At 31.2% G+C, this 17743-nt stretch overlaps 4 protein-coding genes across 4 annotated transcripts in view; 2 read left to right on the forward strand and 2 right to left on the reverse strand.

The window, feature by feature from the left end:
• The window catches only part of LOC108776668 (uncharacterized protein C19orf52 homolog), a 1998-nt gene extending 1491 nt beyond the window's left edge, over positions 1-507 (forward strand). Inside the window, exon 4 of the mRNA XM_018543352.1 lies at positions 99-507. Coding sequence (XP_018398854.1) covers positions 99-490 — 392 coding nt within the window. The 3' untranslated portion in view covers positions 491-507. The remainder of the gene's footprint in view (positions 1-98) is intronic.
• Positions 508-860: 353 nt separating this feature from the next.
• On the reverse strand, positions 861-4573 carry AGBE (1,4-alpha-glucan-branching enzyme). The gene is made up of 11 exons (XM_018543347.1): positions 4391-4573; positions 4087-4256; positions 3751-3992; positions 3472-3681; positions 3066-3373; positions 2761-2961; positions 2315-2667; positions 2109-2154; positions 1977-2019; positions 1581-1872; positions 861-1501 (listed from the first exon to the last, which is right to left on the reverse strand). Exons 1-11 carry the CDS (start codon positions 4501-4503, stop codon positions 1494-1496), a joined length of 1986 nt encoding a protein of 661 aa, XP_018398849.1. The 5' UTR covers positions 4504-4573; the 3' UTR covers positions 861-1493.
• A 2446-nt stretch (positions 4574-7019) lies between these two features.
• On the forward strand, positions 7020-8223 carry LOC108776669 (transmembrane protein 170B). Its single transcript, XM_018543353.1, has 3 exons — positions 7020-7292; positions 7821-7926; positions 8002-8223. Exons 1-3 carry the CDS (start codon positions 7193-7195, stop codon positions 8195-8197), a joined length of 402 nt encoding a protein of 133 aa, XP_018398855.1. The 5' UTR covers positions 7020-7192; the 3' UTR covers positions 8198-8223.
• A 2475-nt stretch (positions 8224-10698) lies between these two features.
• Ufl1 (UFM1 specific ligase 1) lies at positions 10699-14891 on the reverse strand. Its single transcript, XM_018543351.1, has 5 exons — positions 14793-14891; positions 13698-14275; positions 12606-12752; positions 11178-12530; positions 10699-10898 (listed from the first exon to the last, which is right to left on the reverse strand). Exons 1-5 carry the CDS (start codon positions 14870-14872, stop codon positions 10762-10764), a joined length of 2295 nt encoding a protein of 764 aa, XP_018398853.1. The 5' UTR covers positions 14873-14891; the 3' UTR covers positions 10699-10761.
• Positions 14892-17743: the final 2852 nt, after the last annotated feature.

Below are 17743 nucleotides of genomic sequence, written 5' to 3' on the forward strand. Positions count from 1 at the left end.
ATATATATATATATATATATATATATATATATATATATATAATAATATGTAATAACAGTCATAATATATCTGTATGAGAATAATTTGTATTATTATAGTTCTAGGAAGCTGCTTCTATTCTAATCAACATAATCCAGATGAAACTACATTTAGGGAACAATTGATACAAAGCAATATAAAGTTAATACAAGTAGGAGAACCCATACGCAATCCTGTCTCTGTGCAACACATAAAATGGTTGGAACAGTGCTACAATGAAGGGCTAGTCAGAAGGCTAAATTTAGGTATTCTGTCTTTGATCTGGTTGGATAATTATGACAAAGATTGTTCCTCATACAAGGCTATCTGCTCTTACTTAAAACCACGATATATTACTTTCTATGAAAGAACAATAGATGTAGGCTTTTTAGAAAAGTGGTGGATATTAGATAGGAAGATGAAAAACTATGATGTAAATGAAGCTGAATTCCGTGTTGAAAAAACTATATAATATAGGTACTGTTTCAGCAACATGTTAAATTTTGATATGGGAAATGATTGTGTATGTGTGTACATATACACGATCATTATTTGTGTATGTATACAATATATATTTGCAGTAAATTAATAACTGGGATACAAAATATCTTAATATAAAATCTATCTAAGAATATTTGTTAAAATTGAATAAATTAAGAAATCATAATAAATCATCTTTCTTCTCTTAACAAAATATATTGATTTAATATAGAAAAAATTTTAAAATTTACCTAAAATATATTAATTTAATATGAAATAAAATAAATCGATGATCTCTGAGAGAATAAATACACCAGCATTTATTGTAATTCTTTTCTAATAAAAATCTAGTTTCTCAAAAGTTTTTTTTCAGGATTTATTACAATATATCTTTTTTACAAGTTTCTCCTAAATCTTCGTATACAAGATGTTCTATTGATTTTAACTTGAACATTGAAATATCTTTAAATGAATGAAAGATATGGAAAAAAATTTGAAGGGAAACATAAAAAGGGTACCATTGATTTGATATTGGGTGGCATTGTTAAGGTCACTTCACAGGGCAACATCACTTTGAATTTTTTAAATGGATTTTATTGCACATTATTATAATATTTTTGGATGTAAGCTACAAGGATATATAATAAAAAAATAGGGAATTCCATTTAAAAATTTCGAAGTAACCTTGCTCTAATACGGACAATACCATTCAAGGTCAAACCAATAAGTACTCTCTTATGTCCTTCAAACTTTACAACTTTTGAAAGATTTTTCCGTATCTTTTGTACATTTCAAGATATTTTCGTGTCCAAATTAAAATGGAACACTGTGTATGTATGCGCGCGCATGCGTGCATGTGTATGTAAATATATAAACATTTTATAGATTTGTTTTATGATATGAAAATATATTATATCTACATTTATTTATATTATTAGATAGATGTGACTCATCATTGTACAATTTTCAAACAGTCTTCAGTCACGAGACAACAGTTAACCATCTAAAATGTAATCAGTTTTATTAATATTAATTGAACAGTATTAATACGAAATGTATTGATTGTATTGTCGATACTTTACCAATTTGTGCGTAAACTAATGCTGTGCGGCGCGGAATGTAAATCATCATTTTGTTTGGATACGCAGAAAATGATTCTGGTTGCGTAAAATGTTGCACGTTTGTGTTTACACGACATTCTCCTCCAAATTGTTCATCGTCGCTGCACAAAACGATCTTGTACGTTCCTGGATTTTTTACACCGACCGGATAATCAGCGAACGACTTGACTGGATGAAAATTAAAGACGAATGTGAGATCACTTCGATCAAAGACGATCACTTTGTCATCTTCGTGCTTCCAGCTCACATAGCCCTATAAATTGAAATTTATCACTCTTGACTTTTTAAATTCCTTTAAATCTTTATTGTCGAATATCAAAATCACTCAAATAAATACAAACTTATAAAACTACTTACAGGATGAACATGTAACCATCCATCCCAAACAACACGAAGTCGACTGTTAGTCGACTGTTAGTCGGCAGACAAAGTCTAAAGTCGACTTTAAAGTCAGACTGAATGCCAACTTATAGCCGACTAATAGTCAACAAATGTCTCAGAAAGTCGAGCCATTCAGGATGACCAAATTCATTGCCTGCAAGATACGTATATAAGAGTATTTCTGATTGCTCACATTCTTATTCAATTTTGATTTGAATAAATTTTGATACATATCTTGAGATGCAATCGTTCACATAGTCATATATATAGTAAGAAATTAATCTAAAATTATCTATTATTTATTTATTACTCACCCATGAAGCTTAGATAAGCTTCGCCGCCCAAAGCATGCGTGATCAGCGTGATTAGATTGTGAAGGGCAATGCCACGAGAGATGATATCACTATGTGAACTTAAAGTACTCATGTGTGTATACATCTCTTTATCCATGAGCCAGAATGCAATCGTCTTATCACCAACGAGAGCCTGATCGTGAGACTCGGAGTAAGCGACCGCTTTCTCCATCCATCTTCGATTGGAGAGTGTCCAGCAAATGTCGCCAATCTTCCAGTCATCATCTTTTACCTCTTTTAACAATTTAATCCATTTGTCAGGAATTGCCATGGCTAAGCGGTAGTCAAATCCTATACCACCTTCGGTGACAGGCCTTGAGTATTTGCGAAATATTTATAAAATTATTTATATGTATAATATTTTTATCCGCTTTGATAATTCTCATCTGCTTTAATAAGTCTTGTACCTGCAAACACCTGGCATTCCACTAACATCTTCGGCAATTGTGACGATTTCAGAATATATTTCATGCAGCATATGGTTAGCAAGCATCAAATATATTATGCCTTCCACATCAACATTCAAACCGTAATATTCATCATAATGACCACTGAAACCTTGTCCCAAGCCTCTTGAGTGATACAACATTGATGTAACGCCATCAAATCTACCAAATAATTACAATTTCAATAAAATATTCTATTCTATCTTGTATGAAAGTCACAAAGTTTTGTACAATTATATCTATTTTTATAAAAAAAAATTAAATACCTGAATCCATCAAAACTATATTCCTCAATATACCAACGCAAATTGGATAATAGGAACCGAAGTACCTCATATTCTGCATAATTGAACAGCCTGCTATCCCACAGCGAGTGTTCGCCACGAGAACCGCTATGAAAAAAACATGCGTCTGTACCATCAAACATGTTCAGTCCATCCAAAGTATTTTTGGAAGCATGTGAATGGACCACATCCAGCAAAACATAGAGATTATGCTGATGTGCCACGTCCACTAGCTCTTTTAACTCTTCTGGATTTCCGTAGCGAGACGAAACCGCATAGAAGGAAGTCACCTTTAATTTTGAAAAAAGGCATAGAGCTGACACTTGTGTACACATATATCTAATTATATAATTAATTCTATACAATATGTTGTGTATAAATGTGTAACCTGATATCCAAAACTAGCGTAGTAAGCATGCTCCATGATCGCCATTACTTGTATCGCGTTGTATCCTTGCTTTACAATCCGTGGTATCACATCTCTAGCAAATTCCAAGTAGGTGCCAACGCGACATTCCTGGGTACCAATTCCAATGTGACATTCGTAAATTCTAAGACTCTTTGGTTTTTTTGGCTTGGGATGTTTGAACTTGTACACCTAGAAAAGAAACTTTATAAATCTTTTTGTCACATGCCGAAAGCACTTCTAGTGGTAACTATCTAATACATTTTCTGGATGCCATATACGTTGTTTGTAAGTAGTCCCTTCAGATTTATCTGGTTTCTGTGTTACATAAGTCGCCCAAGGACTCAATCTTTCAAGCAGCTCGTTATTGTGACTCTTGATAATGAGCTTTACTTCAGAGTTATGCTTCAAAGGACAACTGCCATCTGCATTTGGAGGCAGATGCAACTCCCATTTGCCATATTCTAATTTTTCATATGGTACAGCAGTTTTTTGCCAATTATCTATACAAAGAGAAACAATTGTACTAATTCAAATTAATCTGGATTTATAATATTAAATATTACATTAATACAATCATAAGAAAATAATACACACTAAACTCTCCAGTTAGAAATACTTGCTGTGCACCAGGTGCCCATTCCTTTGCAACAACACTATTGTCATCTTGGATATGAATACCAAAGCTCTCATATGCAGTAGTAAATTGTTTGAGGTCTCCATCTCCCTCTTCTATTTTTTCAACATAATCTTTAAACAGGGCATACCTGGAAAAGTAATGTAGCATTACCAGAATATTTTCAATGAGTTATTGTTAAGTACGACACGTCACAAAATAATGCAATTAGTGTGAATAAAATATAACCTTTATTTATCGCAAAAAATAAATAAATAAAAGTACCTTCGTCGAATATCACTTTCGTACTGCTTCAGATATGGATCCCTCTCGAGGAGGGTATTTATCTCGGGTACCTCAACTTGTGAGGGATCCATGCTGGACCACTTGCCACCCATGTTTCTACTAGGATATCTTATGCACAATTAATAAGATCGATAGCGTGATCGCGGCATGAACCGGCTGAAATTTGAATGTCAAATCAATGTCACAATCCCCTCTCCATCTTCGACGTTAATCAGTCAGTGTCTTTGACTATATAACCACCACACAGTTGCGCAACTTTTCGATTTTGTGAAGCCTAAAATGGAGTGCGCATGCGCGAAATGGGTAAGTTGCCCAGTAACGCCATCTAAACTTCTATCTCACTTGCTCTAGTTTCCTCTATCTCTCTGTTTCTTTCTAGCTGATAGATTATATCTAGGTTATATGATGTTTATGAACAGCAAATTAAATGTACAAAAATTAAAAGAAATAGATTTATAATTGAAATGCGTTGCAAAATAAAAAAAAATACAAAAATAAGAAAATATAAAATTATATAAATATTGTATAAATATTATACAGTAAAAATATTTTAAGGAGGCTCTATCGGTATTCCGACGTCAAATGAGGACTACGGAAAAGTGTGGAAAAAACTGCTTTTAACACTCATAAATCTTATTTCTAAAATTATAATTTTATTTAAGATGACTGTTAAATTGATTAATTTGAAGTGTACACAATGTATATTATTTATTAAGTAAAAAATACAAGACTTGGCTGAAGAGAGTAGTAACTTCTGAGGCTCTGAAGCGCATGTGCGTGAGCTCGCGACAACAGAAGCGTTATAACCTATACACTTTTTACAACTTATTTTTTTTTGCTTTAAATGATAAACGAGATCCTACACTTTCAATATATCAGTTTGTTATTTACTTCTTGACACATTCCGAAAAGATATATCTTTATAACTAATGAATTTTTCATATCCCTCATAAGACATGTGTATTAATCGGACTTTTCAAAAGCGTTTTTCCTGAGTTTGAAGTCGGCAACCCTACCTAAAAACTTTACCTAGGGCTTTAGCTACTTTTAAAGAACAATATTTATATTTTTTCATATTTTTCTAGTCACCTAACGATAGAACTTCCTTAATTTAGGATCGGCACACGATGCTTGTTTTCCTGCTAAATTGCTAGCGGTTTTTTTTTTTAAATTATTAGAATTGTACCACACAGAATTAACGCAGATTTTCTAGCTAAAACGTAAGTAATTCAACAGAAAAACACAAGCATCATTTTCCGCAGGTTAAAATATTAATATAAACAATAAAATTTACTGTTATTTATATTATTATTACAGATTACGTTTAAGAAAACAATACTATATAATTATTGTAATTATAAAAGTATCTAATAATAATTTTATGAAATAAAATCTGTAATAATATATACATATAACACCGAACTTATATCCCAGAGCTCTGATTGGACGGATCATTATTCCCTGTTGCCTGTGCCTATAACCTTTTCATCGCAAGCAAAAAATTGTGCGCCTGCGCAAACAAACCTAGCCTCACCTGGTGGACTTTCGTACACTTTTCGTAAAAATACACGTGAAAAGATCGATTACTATTAAAAAAAGTTTTCTTAATTATGGCAAGCACAAATTATAGAAAAGGAACAACAAAACGTTGCTGTTATGGTTTATGCAAAAGTGACAAACGCTTAAAAAGTTTTAAAACTGATAATTATTATTTTATCTCGTTTCCCAAACCGTGCCTGTCATTTATTTTAAATAGAGTTATTATTTTAAATAGAAATAAGGGTAATGTCGAAACAAAGCAATTAAAAAATCACACGAAAAATTGTGATAAATGCAATAAATGCAGTATATGGGTGAGAGCATGTGGTCGTCCTACTCCGTTTAACAACATTAGGTCTGTTCGCGTTGCTTGCACTTTTTGCACTTACCATCTTCGCTTTCTTTCTTTTTAAAGCCGAATATACATCTATCTCACTTTAAGTGCAAAATTATTTGGGGATTTCATGCAACGCGAACAGACCTATTAAATATATTAAAAAAGATACGTTATGTTCGTTGCATTTCCATGGGGAAAGTGGACCATCTGACGAGTATGTACCCGGAACCTATTCCTTTTTATAAAATATTATTAATAATATTTTATAATATATAATCATATTGTTTTATAGGACGTATTAAAAATATAAAAGACTAAATAATCTCTCAACTAATTCGCATTTTTTCCCGTTTGTTTTTTGCTTCCTACATTTCGACCATCTTTTTAATTGCTCTACGCTGTGTTCTTGAACTGAATTATAAATTAACACAGCACCAGGAACATCAAGAGGGGAAATATTTGCTTTTACGAATGGAAATGATGAAGCCATAATGTAAAGTGTACAAAACTGTACGAAACTTTTAACTTTCCCGGACTTGGTCGATCCCCCTACCCATGTTTGCGTCTGCGCATTTCGAACTATGAAAAGGTCTATTTTTTAAATATGGTATGCTGATTGGGTAGCACGGCGCTAGTGCTGCACCAGTTTTCCCAGTGGAAAACGCTATTAGGGAATCACGCGATGTGAGTTGGTTCACATTTTCACCAAGTTAGAAATTAGAGAATCGATACCCAGTATTCAATTCAATTCAACTCGCTATCTCGCTGTAACCTCTCGACTGTGTCGAGATATGTCATGATTGTGTCATGAATGTTATGATACTTGATGCAAGAAAACAAATGATTAAAAGATTTGTAAGGAGGAAGGTTTTAACCAATTTATCGCTTTCTTTTTAATTGCCTAAATGGATACACAAACGGATAACGATTTACCGCGGCCGCAAATAACTTTGCGAAACATGAATTCTGGCAATGTATTCTATATGCCTTTAACATCATTTGCAGGTAAACAATCGCCCGAGTACGCGTGCATTTGTGATTTGGACTGAACTTCTATTTAAAAAGCAGTGCTTTCTAACAAAAAAAAAAACAAAGTGTTACACAAGTAAAATTTTATTTCTGTTTTTAACATTAGCAAATAAAAAAGATGTAATAATTCATCGTGGATGTTTTTCATTTCACAAGTCGGTACAAACGTCATTCTGTCTCGTTCTGTCTGTTATTTAATGACTATATCAAACGATTTTTATGTCAATTATATCTCCTAAAAGGAAAATAGCTGAATGCTGTACAATATTTGTATTGTCAAGTGGAACACATCCTTAATTTATTTTCTCTCAATTCAATTGATAGACTCAACTGTGACAAAATTCCAATTATATACAGCTCATTGTCCTTGATCCATCTGTTAAATAATGAAGAATTGATCATTCCATTTCTAACAAAGGAACTAATGGATTGGTTTAATTTAAGTATGATCAGTCATCCTATATAAATTTCTTTGTTATCAATCTCAATGTCTCTATTTTTCAGAGATGTGGTATCAAATATTTCTCTGGGCATTGTTCTCCTCAATATTTGTACATACGATTGCTGGTGCAATTTGTTTTGCTACTTTGCGACAGCACAAATACGGCAAGTATGTAACTTATAGTTTATCTGTGAAACAGTCTATTCACAATGTTACCTATCACAATATTACCTATATTTACAGATTCTTTCCATTGCTTATTATAATAATGGGTGTACTATTGCCACTGACGTCAGGTGTCGTCAGTTCTGCAGCAGTTGCCTTTGTATATAGAGCGTCCGGCTATCAAATGCCACCTTTATATGCATTGTTTTGGGGTATTGGGCAGACTGTGGTACCAGTGTGTATTGGATTTACACGAATCTTGGCAACTTTGTAACTTATTGTTACAAATACTGTACTTGTGATATTTGTGACGTGTACATAAGGAAAGGAGTCAAGTGTTTTTTTTTTAAATTATACATATGTACATATATAGGTAAGTCTATCATTGTTAGGATATAGTTGTATTCAGGGTTGGCAAGTAACGCGTTATTTGTAATGTCGTTACCGTTACAAGTTACTTTTTTTTGGTAACAAATTAGGTAACAATGTTACATTTTCTTCGGAGTAACATTCATAATAACGCAGTTACATTTTTGGGATAATGGTAATGATTTCATTAGTTACTATTATCGTTACTTTTATTTCTAGCATAAAAGTTTTTGGGGTAATTCTGATTGACTCTCTTAATCACAATTATGACGTCTTTTTTCACATTGTATTCACAGTTTACACATATAGGCTGCGTTCCGTTTCACGCATGATGTATCATTTTAATTTAACATTCGGTAAACAACAAGGATAAAATGATGTATTATATGATATACCCTATTTCTTGTAATTTTTGTATATTTTAAGAAATTAATATACCATAAAGATTTACATGCATATATATGTATACATACATACACACATATATATATATATATGTATATTTACAGGGTGTCCAGGAAAGAAACAAACAACGCTTAAGGGGAGATTCTTGAGATCATTTTGAGACGAAAATTCTAATACCAAAAAATGTTGAGACTATAATAACTTTTGAATTATAAGCGTTTAAAATTAACAAATCATATTGTCTAAAGTCGCCGCGTTCAAGAACAGCACAATGCAAAGTATTAAACACGAAAGTTAACTTATCGGAAATTGTTCTGCATATCTGCGCACAACTTCACAACTCTCTTTATGCGTAAGAAATGTACATTTAAATATTAAATCTTATAGGACCTTACATGTGAGAAACACAACCAATAAGAAAATGCCTTTAACGGTTGAGCTGGATCTTAGGTGCTAATTATAATTCAGTGTAAATTTATATATTACGTATGTAATCTTTTAAACCGCGTGTGGAACAATTTTTCAGTTTTGAAACGCCATTCTACGCAAATACGAAACTATCGCAATAATATCATGAGTTAAGTTATCTAACAATTTAACAATTTTGATGCTCATAGCATCTTGGATCTTAATAATGTTGAACGACATTAAAATTTATGAAATGAAAATCTATAAATAATTAATTTATATTGCGAAAAATATTACCTCGGCCGGGAGTCAAACCTGGATTCTCTTACATTCCGTACGAGAATCCTATCAGTTAGACCACCGAGGCCTTGCAAAGGTTAATTTTAAATGCTTATAATTCAAAAGTTACTATAGCTTCAACATTTTGGTATTAGAATTTTTGTTTCAAAATGATCTCAAGAATCTCCCCTTAAGCGTTCGTCCTTTCCGAAACACCTAGTATATAATATTATATATTGTATGTATATAATTAATATATATATACATATATATATAATATATATATATACATATATATATAATATATATGTGTATCTGACTTTTGTGTTCCATAAAAACGTGTCAACTTAAACAATATTTTTTTATATTTTATTTTTGAGCAGGTACATTTATTAACATTAACTAGCAGATACGTTTGTTACTATTATAAAACAAAATAATAAAATATACTTGATTATTATATTTTGGTATTTTGTCACTCACCAAAAATTACTATATAACACGGAAAAATGGAACATGATGCATTTTTATTTTGAGGCTGCATACTCATGCAGCAGAATAGCGTAAACTCCCGGTAGTATAACTGTAATTACGATTTAAATCTATTTTCGAAATTATTTTTCCGAGAAACTCTGGGAGATTAAAATTTTTTTTTCTCCAGAATTTCAGTTTTCTATATTTCTTTCTCTTCTTCTTTAATTAGTTATATTAGTGTGTTCTGTAAAATGAAATTGACATCAGATTTTATTTCTCGGTGATGGGGGAGCTCACTGTGGTTAAACATCTTTTGATCCTTTATGTTATTTTTAATTTATAATTTATTTATGTAATTTACATTATCTCTCTGAAGAAGGTTAAAAAATGAGCCGAAACATATAAGCACAATTATTGTAATAAATAGGTTTTGCTTGATATATCATATATCAGAGTTTGCGTAAATTTATCTTTGTGTTGACTTGTGTCATCAAGCATATAGAATGACAAATGTAATGTTTGAATACACTCTAAAAGCCAGTTGTTTCACTTTTCAGTATGTTGTCACTTTACCTATTAGGTAAATTCATGTATGTGATTGGATAATCTTAATACTTACCTAACAGGTAAAATTTACTGATAGAACAATTGATCCTAGATGGAAGAAACTGAAGTATGAGAGAATTTGTAATAAGAAACAAATATACTTATTTATTGAATATTGCAGAGTGTCATAATTATTGCATATATCAATAAAGTTAGTCCGATACTTTTGTATTATTAACATACATATCCTATCAATTTTATTATAAAGTATAATGTTAATTAATATCATATAACAAATATTATAGATCTAGATTATATTACATTATTTGTATTATACAGCCATTTGTGCAATCCTCTTCAAGACTTGTCCATTTTTACATGGTGCTTGAAATTGTTTGCAATATTTTTTATATCTATTAATCCTTCCTCCAAGGTCTTGAAGGCTTCCATTTTTGTGTTTTCATCAGAAGTGCTTAGCAAATTGAGTACTAAATCTAAAAAAAGTTAATTATTAATATAATATAAAGCTCTTTCAGTATAAAAGTTAATTATGTTTTTTTTTAAGTGATTATTTTGTACTTTGTTATATGTATATGTATATAAAGCTTTTGTTTAAGGGCTATCTCATTATAAATCGTTACATACCATGATATCTAGAAAGGGCCAACATTGTATTGGGATTTTTTTTTTAAGTGATTATTTTGTACTTTGTTATATGTATATGTATATAAAGCTTTTGTTTGAGGGCTATCTCATTATAAATCGTTACATACCATGATATCTAGAAAGGGCCAACATTGTATTGGGTTCTAGTTGCTCTTGAAGGAAGGCGAGAACGGTTGTTACATGTCTGCCAGACATATGTAAAGCGTTTTGCGTAACAGCGGTGAAAAGCACGCTTGTAACTAGGTGCAATGTCAATGCAGGATCTTGCGTAGCATTCAGCTCCTCTAGCAGAGCTTCTCTGTGAGCGTATATCTGTAGTCGATCCTTTTTTTTATCGTACTTTTTCAAAACCAAACAACAAGCTGCCATTGCTCTGTCAACGTTGTTCAAAAAATCTTCCACTGAATCTCCCATTATGGTTTTATGGATAACGGTTAATGGCTCTTTGACATCTGCAGGTAATTCAAGCAACAGTCTTTGCCTTGTCTCTGTCGTGAGATTTTGCGCTACTTGCAGCATATTTTGTTGAGCAACCAATTTGAATATACTTGTTACAAAATCAAGGCCTAGAGATTTGAGCAAGTATTTAGTCAGCGGAGCTTGATCCGCTTTGTGCAGATGTTTAATACCCTTATCGAATATTCGAATGTTCGTTATTAGAATGTTTAGGCGTTCGCCAATTTCGCTCAGATTAGTAGTCTTGTTGGATTGTGCCAATTGCTCCGCCAATGTTAATGCGGACTTGTTCAGTTTTGGTTGCAAATAGCACGCTAATTCGTTTGCCATTTCTTCGATAATGTTATCATCTTTCATAATTTTTGTCTTTACTTCTTCCATGGTGATCAATGTAATCTCATCTTTTCCGACTGCTGTTTGCCTCGTCTCATTTTCGTCAGAATCATTTTCCTGCATCTTTGCTTGAAGATATTTCTTCTTTGTAGACTTGGTCTTGGTTTCTCTGCCTTGACTACCGCCACCTGTTTTACCAATAGCTGCCTTTTTTCTTCGTTCTTCTTTTTTAGTCACTTTGCTGTCAACAATTAAATCCGCCGATTTAGATTTTAATTTATTTTCAGTAATAGATTGGATCCATTTTCCGCTAGCTACTATGTCATGAGCCTTTTGTTTCGATACTGTTTCAAGAGATTTAGTTAAAGCTTGTAAAAACGTCTCAGAAACAATAACTGTCTTTGCAAATGTATGCACATTGACCCTTATTTTCTTCGTAGCTAATTTGATGATAAGTTCCACATCTTCATCACTAAATACAGATGGTAAAAGGGGACATAAGTCAATGAAAGATCCGGTCGCAACAACCTCTTCGATATTGGCGTCGACTTGATCCGTTATGACCGTTCCTACAGCTACTGACTTTAAAAAAACCATGTTCTCATTCGGAAAGTGACGTTTTATAAAACCTGATGGATCTGATATTCCGAGTCTTGTAAGGGCGTCATATTCTGTAAAATAAGAATATATTGAATCACGCGGGATACAAAAATATCTTAGAAATTTCTGTAGATCGCATATTTTACCTAAATATCCATTTTGCTTGTAAAAATTTTCAACCCACTCATTTTGACTTTTAGAGTATATAGTAGGTATGTAAATACTATTTCCACTCTGTTTCCCAGTTACAATTCCTGGCACTTGTTTTACTTCTTGCAAGCTGTCCAGAATTGCTGCAATACATATTTTATATACATATGTACACACACATACACATAGATATAAAGAAATTAATATGATACTAAGTAATAGAAGTTTGCAGATAACAAACAAACTATTTTGATGAATATAATAGCCTAATATTATTAAGTGGAATTTAATAATATAGAAAAAAAAATAGTAACTTGTGTAGACATTGAAAACTTACTACTTTCATGTTACTATTTTTATTAGGGATGTAACAAAAGTGGCATTATAGCGAAAGCGAATGCGAAAACGAAAGAAAAAAAATTTTTTTGCGAATGCGAAAGATCTTTTTTTTCTGCTGAATGATTAAATCAGCCACAATTACTGACAGTCACGAAAAATAATATATAATATTTAAAAAATATTGCTAATTCCTATTTCAAATTATTGAATGATGGATTGAAAAAGATGAATGCAAATGTGTAAATTAGTATTTGCATATGAACGACTTATTTATTTTAAATTAAATAATCAAATAAAATACAAAATACATTAATTATAATTATATAAAATAAAAATAAAATAAAATATATTCTTATTCTTGAATCTTGTATTGCAACTCGTAAATAAAAACTGACTCCTATAACTTAAGTAAAGTAACTCAATATACTTTTTATTAAGTCAACATAAAATAAAATTCTTCTAAGAATTAGTTATACTTTTATATTATATACTTAAGAATATAATATAAAAGTATAACTAATTCTAATAAGAATAAGTATTACTTATTGGCTTATTTAGATTGGCAAACCAACGAATGAAATGTAAACTACTTTCCCACCATCTAGTATGCCCTCGGTGAAGCTGCAAATTCCACGGACCGGACAAAATCTTTCGTTAAAACATTCGCATAATTAGATGCGAAAGCGAAAACGAAAGCCTAAAATGATGCGAAAGTGAATATTCGTTACATCCCTAATTTTTATACTTACAGAAAAATATTCTTTCTAATACACCACATTGCCCCAGTATTGCAGATAATGGCGTAGGTTTTGTGATAGCTGACAGGGCACCTTTAATTTTTGCCTTATTTCTAGCAATAAAACTTTCGGTATAAAAAATTTTACGATCTTGGGAGTCTTGAGTAGCATGTATTATCTTTCCAAGTTCCTTTTCGATGACTGATTGTAAAAAATCAGATGGTAAATTATAAGTGAGTGTTAACTCTGCCACATTAATACAGCCGTATTGTACAAGTTTATCATTTATTTCTTCTGCAATTTTATTAATGTAACTCTTATCTATAAGTTGTCCTAATATCACTTTTAGCCCCTTATTGTGCTTCTCGAGCTCTGTTACTGCTTTAGTTATTTGCGACAGATTAATATTAAGAATTTGTACCAATTCGACTAAACTAATTTTTCCACCGTGAATATATAGCTCATCTTTGATCTCCTTCCTAAGATGCTGGGGTGTAACATATTCCTTCCCATCATTGGTAAATATTATGTCCAGAAGCTTGTTTTCTACCAACGTTGATATAATCTCTATACAATTTCGCTCAGAGAATCTATAATATACATTTAAAATTTAATTAATATTAGATCAGTGCAGGAGAAGAAAATTCTTATTGACATTATAATGAAACTAATTATATTTTTTTCTATTGCTTTTTGATTTTATTCTCTATAAAAAGAAAATTGATCTAGAACACATAATGTAAAAAAATTAATACTCTTTAAAAATTTTAATATAACAATTATAAAAATTATAAAAACTATATTTCTATTAGATAAAGTATATAACGGAATTGAAACTACATCTTTCATATCTGACAGAAATAAATTTATTTTAACATGTTATCAATACCATATGTTTAAACCTTTAAACTTGTCTGGTGCTCTTACAAAGTGCTATAATGCAAATAAAATAAAAATATGTATAAAATATACAAGTCAGATAAGAAGAAAATAATATTTATAATTCGAGTACAATTTATTCGCAGATTTAAAGTACTATGTTATTTATAGATGCTTTATCAACAAGAGAATAAGATTAGGTTAACTAGATTACGGAACGTCTCTCACTTTTGCAAGGTCGAACTGAGCTGTGCCTTCTGAAAATCGGCAGCTAACCGTTTGACTTCTTCCCAGTCTACACCAGACATTTTTGATCTTTTCTCGTGATGTTTTAAACTCACGTCGAAACTGGTTGAAACCAGAGAAATCTTCTTGGTTAGCTCCTGCTTGTCTAAAGTCAAGTCAAGTAAGCGGGGGTAATACCAGGGTTCAGGGTTGCCAAGTTGAAAAAAATAATTTCCGTAGAATTTGTAATAAAATTTCCCGAGAATTCTTTGAAAAAAAAAAAAACGGAGATTTCCCTAGAAATTCCTGAAAAAATATAAAATTTTATAAAAATTTAGGAAAATATAATAAAATTTCTGAGATAATAGAAAACATTTTTTTAAATTTCTTTTTATCTTGTGTGTGTTTAATAAATAATGACACAAATCGGAGAGTGTACAAAAATTATTTTATTTTAATAATAAAAGTACTTTATAATACTTTACATAGATAGACTTTGGCTGCGTTCCGCAAAGCGCATATGCACGCAATATGCACGCATTTTATATAGTGATGAGCGTCACGTATACTATAGGGGAATGCGCGCATATGCGCTTTGCGGAAAACAGCCTTTATATAATATTGTACATAGATGTAGCGTTATAATTGATGCGTTTTGTAACTAAAAACAAATTAAAATATATTAAAATATTTTTATCAGTATAAATATAAACATTTATATATATACTCTTAAGAAGCTTCACTAAATAATATCACATCAATCATATTAGGTGCATCCAGAAGCATGACCGCTCACTAAGCGCTCAATGAGCTTTTTTATCTAATTAGTAATTGGCATATTCCATTAGATCTAAAAATATAAACCAAACAGGTACAAGAGCTTACTGAGCGCTCAATGAGCGGTCGTGCTTCTGGATGCATCCATTGAGATCACACTTATTTAATAGAAATAGGAACTTTCAGTTATATATGTTAATTTATAATAGTTTATTTTTTTTTTATTAAATTCGGTTATATTTCAAAATTGTAACAATATGCAGGTTTTAATAAATTTTTAGAATGCATTATTCCCAGTACTGTTTCAGTTGATAGTTTATTTCTACTTTTTGTTTTGCACAAATTTATTTTGCAAAAAATACGTTCAACTGTTGCACTAGAATGTGATAAACTATGCAACGTAATAAAAAAACTTTGATAGCTTTGGAAACTTCATCCCCATCAGAAATAGTTCCTCGAAAAGACATCGTTTCGATCAAAATGTTGTCGATTCGAAACTTGGGTCGAAATTTTAATATTTTCGAATAATAAAATTTCCATATTTAGAGAATGCGATGAAAGTTTGATACATTTTTTAATGGTTTTGGTGTAAATATGTAATACATAATTTTGTATTTTGAAGATTTTCGTTCAAAGATCGAATTGACATTTTTTTCGACATCATTTCGACAGTTTCGATATATCGCTTTGGTCAATAAAGAGCTTTTCTCAGAAATTTTCAGAATTTCTAAATAATTTTATAACTTTTAGAAAATTTTTTAATTTTTTTATACAAATTTTTATTTGCTTACTTACTTTTTGTAAATAACAAGGTAAAATTTTGTTACCATTACAAAATAAGTGTTCTTTTAGTAATTTTAACAAAATAATCTGTTTAGGTAGAACAAAATATTTTTATTAAAAGTATATATAGACAATTCGAAACATCTCTGTCAATAAGGTAATAGTGGAGCAGTACGTTAGGTGAACGACTCAGAACTGGACCGTGGATCGAGTCACGAGTTTCAAATCCTATCAGGCTTAAAAGTTTTTTCCTAGATATTATATCAGTTCAGCACTTAAGGAGAGGACACAAATGATGGAGAAAGAAATCTAATTTTTTTTTTTTCGTGCGCGTCCGCATGCGTGAGAGCAATATGGTATATTCAAATGAGGACACAACTGTCATGCGCATGACACTCACGCGTGCGGATAATCTTGCACGCCTGAATGCACTGTGAGAGCATTGTGCGCGCATTTTGTTATCTGGGCATTTTGAAAGATTAATTCAACTTTTAACTCGAAAATTAATCGAAATTGGAGTCAAAAATCCGTCGAAATCAATAGAAATTTGGAAAATTTTCGACTTTTATTTTCGACATCGAAACGACGTCTTTTCGAGGAACTATTTCTGACTGGGATGAAAGATCTATATGAAAGATCTGTTTTTGTTTTTTGCTTTCACTAAATTTCAAGCGTATATATGTATCTCATTTTAAAAAGTATACACTAGTTTAGCCATAGAAAATCTCTACGACGCATATAACATGTATTTGCAAAAAATATGTAGTATTATACATTTCGTAACAGTTGTGTTGTAAATTTCTTTCGTATTTAAAAAATTAAAAAATTTCCTGATATTATTCCTTAAATATTGGAAAAGATTAAAAATTCAGTAGATTTCAACTCAAATCCACACACACACGCACACACTTGGCGCCTTTTTATAAAAAAAAGGTAACACCTTTTCGACCATTAAGTTAATGCTTTCCATTTACATATAATAAATAAATGAAATGAGTCTGAGGCGGTGAGCTGAATATGAAATGCTCAGATTAATGACATTATTACTTTTGTTTATTTTGGTAAAATTAACGAATAACAATACAGATTCATAACCTCACTTGTAAAGTGAGTCTTCAGTAAAGCACACGGTCTCGACCTTGTGCAGTTTTTGTAGGTAAAAACTCAATTGAATCTCACTTCTCAGAATGCAAAAGAAAACGCGCATTCAACTGTTCAACTGATTATGACGTCACAACCCAGTATCTGAGAATGGATTGAAATGGATTAAAATGGATTCAAATTTTCAGAAATACGGATTCATGAATGTTAAAATGAATCCTTTTCAATCCGAATACGTTTTTATTAATTTATAGGAATTGCATGAAGTATATCTGTATACTTTACAATAAAAA

This window comes from Cyphomyrmex costatus, unplaced genomic scaffold, assembly GCF_001594065.2.
Source record: "Cyphomyrmex costatus isolate MS0001 unplaced genomic scaffold, Ccosl1.0 scaffold368, whole genome shotgun sequence".
Lineage (NCBI taxonomy): Eukaryota > Metazoa > Arthropoda > Insecta > Hymenoptera > Formicidae > Cyphomyrmex > Cyphomyrmex costatus.

What these genes read in the sequence shown, in the direction of transcription:
- Ufl1 (XM_018543351.1), bottom strand. Translation starts at nt 14,872, where the DNA reads ATGTCTGGTGTAGACTGGGAAGAAGTCAAACGGTTAGCTGCCGATTTT. An exon ending in CTCAGTTCGACCTTGCAAAA is followed by an intron (nt 14,276 to 14,792) that starts GTGAGAGACGTT and finishes TGTATATTATAG; the next exon opens with ATTCTCTGAGCGAAATTGTA. An exon ending in CAAGCAAAATGGATATTTAG is followed by an intron (nt 12,531 to 12,605) that starts GTAAAATATGCG and finishes CTTATTTTACAG; the next exon opens with AATATGACGCCCTTACAAGA.
- LOC108776669 (XM_018543353.1), top strand. Translation starts at nt 7,193, where the DNA reads ATGGATACACAAACGGATAACGATTTACCGCGGCCGCAAATAACTTTG. An exon ending in GCCTTTAACATCATTTGCAG is followed by an intron (nt 7,293 to 7,820) that starts GTAAACAATCGC and finishes TCTATTTTTCAG; the next exon opens with AGATGTGGTATCAAATATTT. An exon ending in CGACAGCACAAATACGGCAA is followed by an intron (nt 7,927 to 8,001) that starts GTATGTAACTTA and finishes CTATATTTACAG; the next exon opens with ATTCTTTCCATTGCTTATTA.
- AGBE (XM_018543347.1), bottom strand. Translation starts at nt 4,503, where the DNA reads ATGGGTGGCAAGTGGTCCAGCATGGATCCCTCACAAGTTGAGGTACCC. An exon ending in TATAGTTTTGATGGATTCAG is followed by an intron (nt 2,962 to 3,065) that starts GTATTTAATTTT and finishes ATTATTTGGTAG; the next exon opens with ATTTGATGGCGTTACATCAA. An exon ending in AGCTTATCTAAGCTTCATGG is followed by an intron (nt 2,155 to 2,314) that starts GTGAGTAATAAA and finishes CGTATCTTGCAG; the next exon opens with GCAATGAATTTGGTCATCCT.